This window comes from Pelophylax lessonae (assembly GCF_965119305.1).
Source record: "Pelophylax lessonae genome assembly, chromosome: 4".
Classification (NCBI taxonomy): Eukaryota; Metazoa; Chordata; class Amphibia; order Anura; family Ranidae; genus Pelophylax; species Pelophylax lessonae.
In genome coordinates, this window is record NC_138771.1 from 478,865,811 (window position 1) to 478,878,212 (window position 12,402).

The following is a 12,402-nucleotide window of genomic DNA, read 5'->3' on the forward strand; positions in this document are numbered from 1 at the left end:
ATATATATTTATATATATATATATATATATATATATATATATATATATATATATATATATATATATATATATATATATATATATATATATATATATATATATATATATATATATATATATATATATATATATATATATATATATATATATATATATATATATATAAAATTCTCCATGACTAAGAGGGTAATCAATTCTCTATTGGTTTCATTATAGAACACATAGGGGCTCCACTTCAAAAAGTGGTTCTACCTTAATGCATTCTCTGCATTCAAGTAAAACACCTTCTGCATGTAGCTTCTATGGACACACAGAGGCGACTTGGAATGAGCCGCCACATGTACCCCCCATAGCATGCACACTCGGGGAGAGGTGCCAGAAGAGGAGGATCGGGGCTGTTCTGTGCAAAAACATTACACAGAGCAGATAAGTATGACATGTTCTGTTCCTTTAAAAATCACTTTACCCCACTTGCCTACAGTGCAATTTTGACATTTTTCATATTCGCACGTTAAAAAAAAAAATCCTCAGCATTTTCTTGCAAAAAAAATGAGGTGCTAAGCGAGCAAATTTCCCTAGAAGCATCAAGCATGGCAGGAGGGCTGGTCTCAGGCAGCCAAAAGCTCCCTCTGTACTCTCTATAAGGAAAATGCATATAAAATACTCTACATTTACAGAGAACCAGTCATGTCACATTATATGCAGATGCCAACAGTACCTCTACTGTTGACCAATGACCATCTGCCCAACCTTCTCCCATCGCAGCAATAATGAAACCTGGATTGAAAGTCGCTGCTGAAGGAGCTAAACTTTAAAAAGGTAAAAAATGTTTAGGCTTTAGAACCACTTCAAAGTGATTGTAAATGCTCAAAATTTACAAAACAGGTTTACACGTACCTGCTGTGTGCAACTGAAATGCACAGAGGGGCCCCAAACCTTCTCTTCTTGGGTCCTCTGCTGGCGCACTTGGCTCCTCACCTCTGACGAGTGCCCCCATAGAAAACAGCTATGGGGCCACTCATGCGGGCTTGCCTTGTCTATTGCCACTGGCTCCTGCTCAGTCAACTTTAGTGAGGAGGGAGCAGGGCTGGGTGTGTATGGCTCTGGTCGGGATCGACCCCACAGGTTTATCACAACAGAAGCAGCTTCCTATGGTGGCACATGGAATAGAGGAAGAGCCAGGAGCGTCGTTGGAGCACCCAAGAATTCCATTGCACATAGAACGCCAGTATGACTTTTTTTTTTAAACAAACACCCCACACACTTTAAGTGAGCTGCCACTAACTTAAACTGTAACTAAAAAGGCAAAATGTTCTTTGAGTTTTGGATAGAGTGGGGAGGTAGAACCCCTGGTAGTTTTTGAGAGATAGATAGAGAGAAGGGGAGAGAGAGAGAAGGGGTGAGAGAAAGAGATGGGGTGTGCCTCCCCAATAGGACACAGATGGCAAAACACAGTTTTAACAGGGGTTAAAACTCCATCCAAAATAAAAGAAAAAAGTTTTGCCTATAGTTCTTCAGAGAAACAAAAAGAAAAAAAAAAAAAAAAAACACATTATAGCAACTTTGTAAACTGTGAAATGTTTCAAATCTTCTCCCTGATAATGATACCTTTGAGAAATATGAAGTGCTATGGTACGTTTGGCTTTAAAGAGGATTTCCGGCCACGAAAATGTTTTTTCAATAAAAATACCACCGGGACAGTCAGGGCTAGTGCATTCCACAATGGATAGCCTCTGAACTGTCCCAGGTCGCACTTACCTTTTAGAAGAAATACTTACCTTGAAAATTTCTTCTCCAGCGCTGTCATCTCAGGTGTGGGCAGCTGAAGCCAGTGCGTCCTCTTCCGTGTCCTCTTCGGTCCCACAATGCATGCGCGTCTTCCCTGCACAGCTACTGGGCATGCCCAGAAGCTGTTTAGCAGGGAATGACGTGCCTGCACTGGAACTGACGAGCGGGGCCGGTGCAGTCGCATTGATTCCTGGGAGTGATGACATTCAGCTCCCAGGAGTCAACGCAAGAAGGAAGTAATGCGGCCGCAGAGGGAGGAAGTGGAAGGAAGGTAAGTATATTTTCTTCAAAAACAAGGTAAGTAAACGAAAAAAAAAAAAAAAATCATGACTATCCATTTCTTTTACCCAAAAGTGCATTTTGTGGCCGGAACTCCGCTTTAAATTTTCCACCACTACAACTCAAGGAACTGCTACTGCCCCACAATACTCACGCATCAGTGCAATCTTCAATCTCCTATTCGGGAGGCAACACAGTCCCATCAGTGATCCCTTGGGTTGTAACGCTCACTGCTCTGGCCGAGTTGTTTGTCCCCGTGGTCCTCTAATTAGTATCAATATTATTATTGACTTCAATATTTTCCTTGCTTCGGTGTGTCGCTCAACACCATTTCTATTTCTTACTGTTTTCTACTCATTCTGCATCCATTTCTAGTCTCGACCATCCCATATCCCTTTATGCAGTCTACACCACTATATTTTTGAGTTGTTCTTTCCCTCAAGACTACATGTGCATAGCCTTAACTTAAATGTTTATTGGTTATGTTTGACTTTCTCTTCATGGTATATATATATATATATATATATATATATATATATATATATATATATATATATATATATATATATATATATACATACATACATACATACATACACACACACACACACACACACACACACACACACATATCTATCTATCTATACACACTAATAAATAAATATATATATATATATATATATATATATATATATATATATATATATATATATATATATATATATATATATATATATATATATATATATATATATATATATATATATATATATATATATATATATATATATATAATGACCCAATCTTTTCCTGGCTTTATCCTCATATTTGTCTGTTATCTTGAAAACGATCCAAACCTATATAAATTGGCTCTAAATCTTCTCTCTGTAGAATATTTCTAGCGCCTCTGCTATCGGACACTTCCAGGTGTGTCAGATAGCATGTGCCATTGCCATTGGCTGCTGTGCTTTCATCTGCCAGCCAATGTCACTAGAGAACACAGTAGTTATGCAGGGGTCAGTAGGAGGAATCACAGCGCTCACCAGGGGGGACACGTTATCAATCACACCTTTGTTAAATGGTAGCAGCATCAGAGCTCTTTGAAGGAGGTCACTGGCTTCTTTTCAGAAAGGTGAGATTAACATTTTCCCTTTACTGCATGGCTCGACTATTTCCTACCTTTTAAAGAGACATTTCTTTGAAACTGGTATCACAGATGACATCTCATATGTAACAATTTTCTACAGATGAAAAAAGGGAAGGTGCGGGGTGGACTACATTTTAAAATAGATCTTCCCCTTAAATTGCACAAACACATTTAAAATTAAATACTATACCTTCTAAATGTTTCAATAATGCTCTTGTGCTGTTTCCGTGTGCAGAAATAAGAACCCGTTTGCCTCGCTTTATTTCTGGTGCAATCTCCTCGTTCCAGAAAGGAAGAAGCCTTTCCAGGACTTGCTTCAGGCTCTCAGATTTTGGAAGCTTATCCTTCTGAATGTCACAACATGTATACCTTCGATCGGTGTGTATCTCATTGTAGTAAGGGTGGTTCTCATCTATTGGTGGAGGGGCCACATCATAGCTCCTCCTCCACATCTTTACTTGCTCTTCTCCATGATTCAGAGCAAGGTCTGCTCGGTTGAGGCCAATAAGAGCCCCGTAATGGCGTTCATTTAGCCTCCATGAACTCCGAGTCGGAACCCATTCTTGACCGAGCTCTTCTAAAATCAGCCATGCTGTTTGGATAGACCGGCTGAGGATGGAAGTGAAGACCATGTCAAACTCGAAGCCCAGAGACTTTAAATGCTTTCCACACTTCTCTGCTTCCTTAATCCCTTCCACGCTCAGCTTCTGGTCCACCCAGCTGCAGAATCGGTTTTCTATGGTCCAGGCACCTTCACCATGCCTCAGCATGACCAATTTATATTTTGACATGTTGATTGTGGAGCTCACTTCCCAGGAGAACTTTCAAATTATTCAGAGGAGGTTACCTGACAAAGAAAAGAAAAAAATAAAATACATGTACCCTCGCTGAAAAGGAACCAAAAATGGCTCAGAAATAGTTATCCGTTCACTGAAAGCTGCAGGAGTGGTATTAACCACCTCAATACCAGCAGATTACACCCCCTTCCTTCCTTTCCAGGAAAATTTGGGAAAAGGGGGGGCATTTACCCCCCCCCCCCCTTTCTTATGGGATGGCGGAAGGGGTTCATTTAATTTAGCTAGGTAATATTCAATTAGTAACAGGTAAGGGTTTTTTTATTCTAGGATATTCTGAGGCATAGGGAACTTGACCTTTTGACTCCTAAGCTAAGTCAGCACCTTTTCCAGCTTCAAATTCCCGCTTCTTTTAGTAGCTAGGTAGTTTTAGACAGGTATCTAGGTAGTTTAGGCTTACCTCTATTTTTAAAAACGAATGCGAGTCCTTCCCGTCTTTTTTCCCACCACAAAAGCCTGCTCAAATCAGCTTTTGGGGCCATTTAATCAGCTGCCCAAGACTGAGGGTCAATCCGTTTTGAAAATCCTCTGATCCCAATTGTACCCTCGCTCCCTACCTTTGTTTGTCGCGGCCATAATTGTTATGTGGTAAGGTCACCTCTATGTTTTGAGGGGGACAATGTTATTTTCTGATTTAATTTATGGATAAATTAATTTAAATATGTTAAATTGATACGACCCGAGTTTTGATGTTAATTACTTTGATATGTTTATTTATTGTTCTTAAACCAGTAATAAACGGACGCGGCCTTATTTTGCCAACTCAAGTGTCTGATGTGCCTATTTTTTTATTATTTATTTATAGTTATGTTAGTTATAATAATATTTAAAGCATAGCATCCTTCCTGCCATTCCATTTTCAGTGCTATGACAGTCTGACTGACAGTTTCTCAAATCATACAATAATTTACCCAAATTAAATTTTATATCTTTTTTTAAGACACTAAAAAAAAAAAGGGAGCTATTTACCAAGATTGGAGCATGCAAAATCTGGTGCAGCTGTGCAAAGAAACCAAAACATCAAGGTTTTTATTGCCAAGCCTTAGGCCCCTTTCACACTTGTGCGACTTGTCCTGCAACTTGGGACTGCAAAGTCGCATGACAAGTCTTACTTCATGATTGCCAATGATGACCATTCATATCTGTGCGACTTCAAAGCAGTCCCTGCACTACTTTGGTCTGACGATGCATTTTGAGGTCCATAGACCAAAAGATTACACAAGCATTACTTCAAGTCCAGGCAAAATTGCGTCAAAATCGAGCGACTTTTAGGTCGCACAAGTGTGAAAGGGGCCCTAATTGAACAAGCTGAAGTTCAAAGCCGAGTGTCTACCATGCACAGCTGTACCAGATTCTGAATGCTCCGGTAGTTTTAGTAAATCTCCCCCATAGAGTGTTTGGTTTTGAAGAAAGAAAGAAAAAGAAAGAAAAAGAAAGAAAAAGAAAGAAAAAGAAAGAAAAAGAAAGAAAAAGAAAGAAAAAGAAAGAAAAAGAAAGAAAGAGAAAGAGAGAGAAAGAAAGAGAAAGAAAGAGAAAGAAAGAGAAAGAAAGAGAAAGAAAGAGAAAGAAAGAAAAGAAGAAGGGGGGGTGAAACATTTGGGATAAACCCTGATCCCCTTACTTTGATATTAATCAAATAATCTGTTATTCACTAAAATTTGGACCAAAATGTACTCTGCTACACCTGTATGTGTAAAATAGATGCAGTAAGCAGCAAACCTTCCTCCCACACAGAGCAAGTTTACTACTTGTGATCATTGATCATTGAGCCACTCTGATTGGCCATTTTGATTTTGCTTGTGATCTACACTGTTCAATGACAGTATCCCAGGCACTGTAAGCATGCCTGACGCGAGTAGGCACAATTACAAATAGGAAAGTTAATATAATTGTCCTTTAAGAACAGGTGACCCGCCTGCCCATTCGAATACAGTGGCCAGTCGTGAGGTAGTTAGAATGGTTGTAAAGGCAGAATTTTTTTGCAGTAGGGGAAAAAAAAAAATCTTCTGCAGGCAGCTCCCTTCCAAAGCCACCCTAAATATATACCCGAGCCTGATCTCAATCCAGTGATGTGCAGAAGAGCTGGGGCGCTCTTGCTACTCACTGGCTCAGACACAGCAGCAGAAGTCATTGGCTCCCGCTGCTGTCATTCAGAGCCAATGTCGAGGGAGCAGTGGTGAGTCCTGCTCTGTGTGTCTTATGGTCACACAAAGCAGGACTCGGAAGCAATCACGCATAAGTGTCCTCATAGCAAGTGGCTTGCTGTGGGGACACTCAGCCGGGGTGGGGGGAGATAAAGCCAGAAACAGAAGCGCAAGCGGAGAAATATGAGAAAAGGAGGATCAGAGCTTCTCTGGAAAAAAAAAAAAACACTGCAGAGAGCAGGTAAGAAGAACAGGTTTGGTATTTTAATTAAAAAGAAAAAAAACTGACAACCTTTACAATCACTTTAAGCAAACTTTTTTCAGTTCAAGTTACAGTGTCTGATCTATGCAAATGAAGAGCGAAGTCAGAACAGCATTATGCTCATGGCAACCAATAATTTAATCCTACATTCTTGTCCTGAAGTGACGCAAATTAAATACTTGTGTTTTTTTCCATAGTGGATTTTCCCACTACATTTCTTCAGTAATGATTAGGACCTCACTTCTGGCAAATGTATGTACATACTGTAAACACGCAGGCATTTTTATTGTTTTTGTAATTTTTTTAGAAATGCAATAGAAGCAAAAGAGCATTTGCCAGAAGCCAGTTGCAAAAAAAGCACTTTGTATAGTGGTATTTGAAACAATTAAAATAAAGCCTAATGGTTAATTGAAAGGTAATCAACACTGCACAGAACACAAACCTTAGATATGAATTGCATACACAACAGGGCATGATTAGACCAACAGTGACCACAAAATGTATGTTACTTTGTGTTAAAATACCATTGGTAACAAAACACACAATATGGCAAAAATGATGTGAATATTCCTCCAAATGTAGGTGTTTCCAGTGAAGATTAAAGTGCCTACTGTAAAGAATACAAAGACATTTTAAATATTGTGCACTTCCAGCCTTGTGCCAACAGTCATGCTCCAGTAGGGCTGTGCCCTGTGCACAAATACAGTTCCATAAAGACATTGTTTGGTGTGAGGAAACTTGTGTGGCCTGCAGCCCTGGCACCAACCCTACTGAAAACCTTTGGGATGAAACCATGCAAATTGCAGTCTAGGTCTTCTAATCCAACATCAGTAATGAAGAGTAAAGGCCGTTATAACCACAAAGGTGAGGCCTATTCCATGGATTAGGAATGAGATGGCCAACAAGCGTCTATACCTGCGACAGTCAGGAGTCCACAAAGGTTTGTCCGTGTAGGGTTTATTAATTTTCCCAAATCACTTCATTCCCGTAATGATGTGGAAGTCAGCAGGGAGAAGCATCTTGAGCTGTGGGGGCCCCAGGAGATCAGCATTCTTCTAAGCGTTTGTTTCCCTGTGAAATTTGGGAATAATCCCTCCGGGTGTTTGGTGGCTTGGCCAGTGGGAAAAAGAGTATGTACACCAGGGGTGTCCAACATCTTGACCTTTCTGGGCCACATTGGACAAAGAGGAATGGTCATGGGCCATACATAAAAATCATACAGTGTATCAATACCCTATAATGAAAATGTGAAAGAAGTGGGTTTAAAATGTTTGCAAAATGTATTCAAAACTAAAACACACACACACGTACATAAGTATTCACAGCCTTTGCCAGGACACTCAAAAATTGAGCTCAGGTGCATCCTGTTTCCACTAATCATCATTGAGCTGATCCTACAACTTGATTGAGTCCACCTGTGGTAAATTCAGTTGATTGGACATGATTTGGAAAGTCACACACCTGTCTATATAAAATCCCACAGTTAACAGTGCATGTCAGAGCACAGACCAAGCCATGAAGGCCAAGGAATTGTCTGTAGACCTCTGAGACGGGGTTGTACCGAAGCACAGATCTGGGGAAGGGTACAGAAAAAAACAAAATAAAAAAAAAAAAAAAAAGTACTTGTAGGTTTATCCAATCATTTTTTTTTTTTTTGTACAATTCTCTTTAACCGCTTGCCGACCGCCGCAAGTACATATACTGCGGCGGTCAGCCCCGGGCAGGCAAAGTGACATATGGGTACGTCACTAGCCTTTGAGCCAATAGCGGGCGGACGCGCGCTCCCGCCCCCAGGGCCGGCCCTACCATGGGTCCCACTGGACCCAGGCAGCACTTGGAGAGCAAATTGACTCCCAGGATTGTTTCCCCAGCAGTTTTGTGTGTCATCAGCTTGCGGGTGGCATTTCCCCATCTTATACTACGCTCCGTACCGCAAACTGATGAGTATGAGGAGGTGGAGCCTCTCCTCTGGGGGGGGGGGGGGGGGGGGACGTCTCTCACATGATTGTGGTGTGCGCAATGAGGTCAGAAATCAGCGCTCTCCATCTCACGCAGGGCAGGCTGGATCTTCTAGGGTGGTGGGCGCAGCAGACACAGGAGTGACAGGAGGTCTGTGGACAGACAGTGGGTGTTTGAGGGACCGGTCCGGTGGTGAATTATGGAAGACGATAACAGTATATATAATATTTTCAAAATGTTATATTTATGTAAAATGGATGTGGGGACCTTTTGGTGGGCGTGATTTTTTTGGGGGGGAGGGAGCAGCAATTATTGGACCCAGGCAGCACAATGTCTTGGGCCAGCCCTGCCCGCCCGTTCCCTAACAAGTCCGCGCGCGTGACCGGCGGACCCGATGTCCGCCGGTCACTCGCGATCGTCCACTGTGAAGGGAGAAAGGCAGGCGGCTAATGTAAACAAAGCCGCCTGTCATTCTTCCCTGTGTAACAGCAGAGATCCAACGGTCCTGCTATGTAGGACCGTAGATCTCTGCTGTTACATGTAAAGCCACATCCCTGAACAGTTAGAAACACGCCCCTAGGGACACACTTAACCCCTCCTTCCCCAATAAAGTTAACCCCTTCCCTGCCAGTGTTTTTACAGTAGCAGTGCATATGTATAGCACTAATTACTGTAGTAATGTCACTGGTACCCCCAAAAGTGTCAGTCAAGGGTCCGATCTGTCCGCCGCAATGTCACAGTCCAGCAAAATAAAATCGCACAGGTGATCAATTACCACCAAAAGAAAGCTCCATTTGTGGGGAAAAAAAGGACGTCAGATTAGTTTAGGTACAGCGTCGCACGACCGCGTAATTGTCCGTTAAAGTCACGCAGTGCCGAATTGCAAAATAGGGCCTGGTCAGGAAGGGGGTAGAATCTTCCGGGGCTTAAGTGGTTAAAGGAGTATATGGCAGGGTTTGTGTTCTAAACCTACATACTTTGCTAATAGGTGTCCCTCTTTCCTATCTCATACAGTTAGGAGGTATGTAAAAATACACTAACAAGGATAGCTGATGAGCAGAAAAAGCCAGACAGATCACAAGTTAATGATTACTGATAAAGATAATGTACCCGAGTAATAAAACAGAACTTTTTGGTTCTAATTTTGCCCTTTGTGTGCTTCGTCCTTGAAAATAGTTGCTTACAAATATAGGGGATGTTGAAAACTGATGGCATGATTGTAAAGAGTGGGATATTTTTCTTTGGGAAGATTATAAAAGTCCAAGAGACAGTTACATTTCTCTTCAGAGTTTGGACACGTGTGTAAATGCATTTTTACAAAAAAAAAATTTCCTCTCAAAAAAAAAAAAAAAAAAATCAACAATTTTAAATAAGATTACAATTTTGTGTTGGGCCGCATTAATAGCCGTCCTGGGCCATAGGTTGAACACCCCTAATGTACATGGTACTTTTAGAAGTTTGCCTTTACTGAAAACATTTTGTGTAGCAATAGTTAATTTAAGCCAGTGGACACTTTAAAGTGCAAGGTCACCTTTACCAAAAATCTGTAAGGTTAACCTACACTGGGTCCCCTTCCTATCCCCCCCCCCCCCCCCCGCTTTACTGGAGTCCTGCAATCCCCCGCTGTCAAACAGGTCGCCGCTTCACCGGCCCGGTGATTTGAAGTTCCAGCGGCTTAAATCACACTGCGAGGTATGGATAGGAGGCATTCTGATTTCTCAGCACCATCACATGGATGGCTCGGACCAATTAGAATCTGCCTAGCACGTCCTGTCAGGACTGGATGAGAGGAAAAAAATAAAAAGCCAGGATGATTTCAAATCCTTGGACCAGTAAAGGGGCAAGGGGGGGGGGGGGCTGTGCATGGGGTCCAGTGTAAGTTCACCTTACAGATTTTCTGTACAAGTGAACTTACCCTTTAAGCCATTAGATTATTATGACAGCCAGGCAACCGGTATTGCAGAAGGAAAGGTCACAGCCTACATATTTCTTGCAGTTCACATGTCGTATAAAAAGGAAACCTGCTCTGAACTAAAAATTCACCCTTACATGAATATTTTGTGACAGAGCTTGTGCACTACCATGCAGATGACCATAACCAGCAAGCACTGGCAATAACCACCTCCATCATTAGATACCTTGGTTGTAACAGCTAAAGTACACGTCCAGCTCCAACCCCACAGTCCTCCCACTCCGTTCTTTTTTTTTTTAATTCTCTAAATACATACTTTAATTTTGTCCTGTGGCTGGTATGGTAACATTGTAGCTTCTTCCTCTTCTCTTCTGGGCTGGGTGGTCCTCATTGCAGCATTGAAGGGCGCTCACATAAGGACATCTGAGCTTAATCTGGTATTGCCATACTGTAACGCCAAGCCAGTGTGATGATGCACATCATCAGTGTCAATGACAGCCTGGGCTCACAGGCCTAAATGACACTTGCAAGAAGTGGGTGGAGAGAGGCAGTGGAGGACACGGAGAGCAGTACTGGAGTATAGAGAGCACAACTAACCCACATTTTTTTTACACTAGGAAAGTGATTAAAAGGAAAAACCAAATAGATGGAGTTCTGTTTTTTTATCCATCCTCACAAGATTCCCAATAAATAAGCCAAGCTTGTAGATCACAGTGTTCATCACCAAAACAAATCTGTCACCTGCAGAAACTACAAGACTCAAACGAGGCTTAAACCAACTATTATAAACATGACACGCAGGCTTCCTGTTCTGCCCCTGGAGAGGGGGGGGGGGGGGGGGGGCGGCTCACACAGATGTGAACGCAAGGAAGTGACAAATGCATTGGACACCAAAAAGACATGGAAACTAAATTTAAGAGAATATACTTTATGCCTCTTCTTGATGGGGACATCGAAAATCGTCATACACATGCCAACGTTTTAAAATAATGACGAAGGACAACCGCTGGCGAAGCTTGTATAAACATGCTGCACAATGAGGTCTCAGACAACCAGAACAAATTTACACAACAAAATGTTTATTCATTTTATCATGGGTTTGTTTGAATTTTTAAAAAGTTAACTGCAAACAAATATTAGCAAATTATCAGGAAGTGGCAAGAACTTGGGAAAAAAAAAAAAAAGAAAATAAAAGTTAGTGTGTGTCTCTCTCTCTCATATATATATATATATATACACACACACACACACACACACACACACACACAGACACAGACAGAAGCACAAGAATCAACTAGTAACTGGAGTCCTCTTCCTTCATATTGTATGATAAAAATGACTCTGGAATGGGAGAAGTATGGGGGCTGCCTGGTCTAATCTCCAGAATTTGAGTGCGCATGCACACTGCAGCTAAAAAAAAAAAAAAAAAAACTTTTTTTTCCCCAGGCATGTGGGCTTTTATTTCTCTGCCAAAAAGCTTGTGCTTTTTTGTGCTCTTTTGCACTTTTTTTTTAATTGAGCTTCTTTGAGCATAAGTACTTTTTTTTCCACAAACCCTCCCCTCATTTTATCTTTTTTTTGTGTGAGCATTTGAGCTTCTTTGAGCTTTTTTGGACACTTAGGTATGTTTTCTGCTCAAAAACTCCTCTCCAAAACTGGAACCTGCATGTTGAAACAGTGTCAGCCATTATTCATTTCGATGTCAAATTTCAATTTGACTAGAATGCCATTTTAGTTTTAGTCGACAAAATGAACACTGGTTCTGAGGAAGCCTGTAAATGCTGCACAGTGCGCTCTGGACAGTCCAAGTAGGCCTGTAATGCAAACACTTCTCTGAACAGTGGTCTGAGGAGGCCTGTAATGCAAACACTTCTCGGAACAGTAGTCTGAGGAGGTTTGTAATGCGCAGAGCACTAGACAGTGGTCTGGGGAGGCCTGTAATGCTGCACAGAGCTCTGGATGGCTTGAAGAGGCCTGTAATGCACAATGCTCTGGACAGTGGTCTGGGGAGGCCAGTAAATGCTGAATAGTACTCTGGATGGTGGTCTGAGGAGGCC

General features: G+C 41.5%; 1 protein-coding gene across 1 annotated transcript in view; it reads right to left on the reverse strand.

Annotated features, from left to right (window-relative positions):
- Positions 1 to 12,402, reverse strand: part of BPGM (bisphosphoglycerate mutase) — a 33,602-nt gene that overhangs the window by 8,896 nt on the left and 12,304 nt on the right. Inside the window, exon 2 of the mRNA XM_082254261.1 lies at positions 3,405 to 4,061. Within this exon, the coding sequence (XP_082110387.1) occupies positions 3,405 to 4,005 (601 nt within the window). The 5' untranslated portion in view covers positions 4,006 to 4,061. The remainder of the gene's footprint in view (positions 1 to 3,404; positions 4,062 to 12,402) is intronic.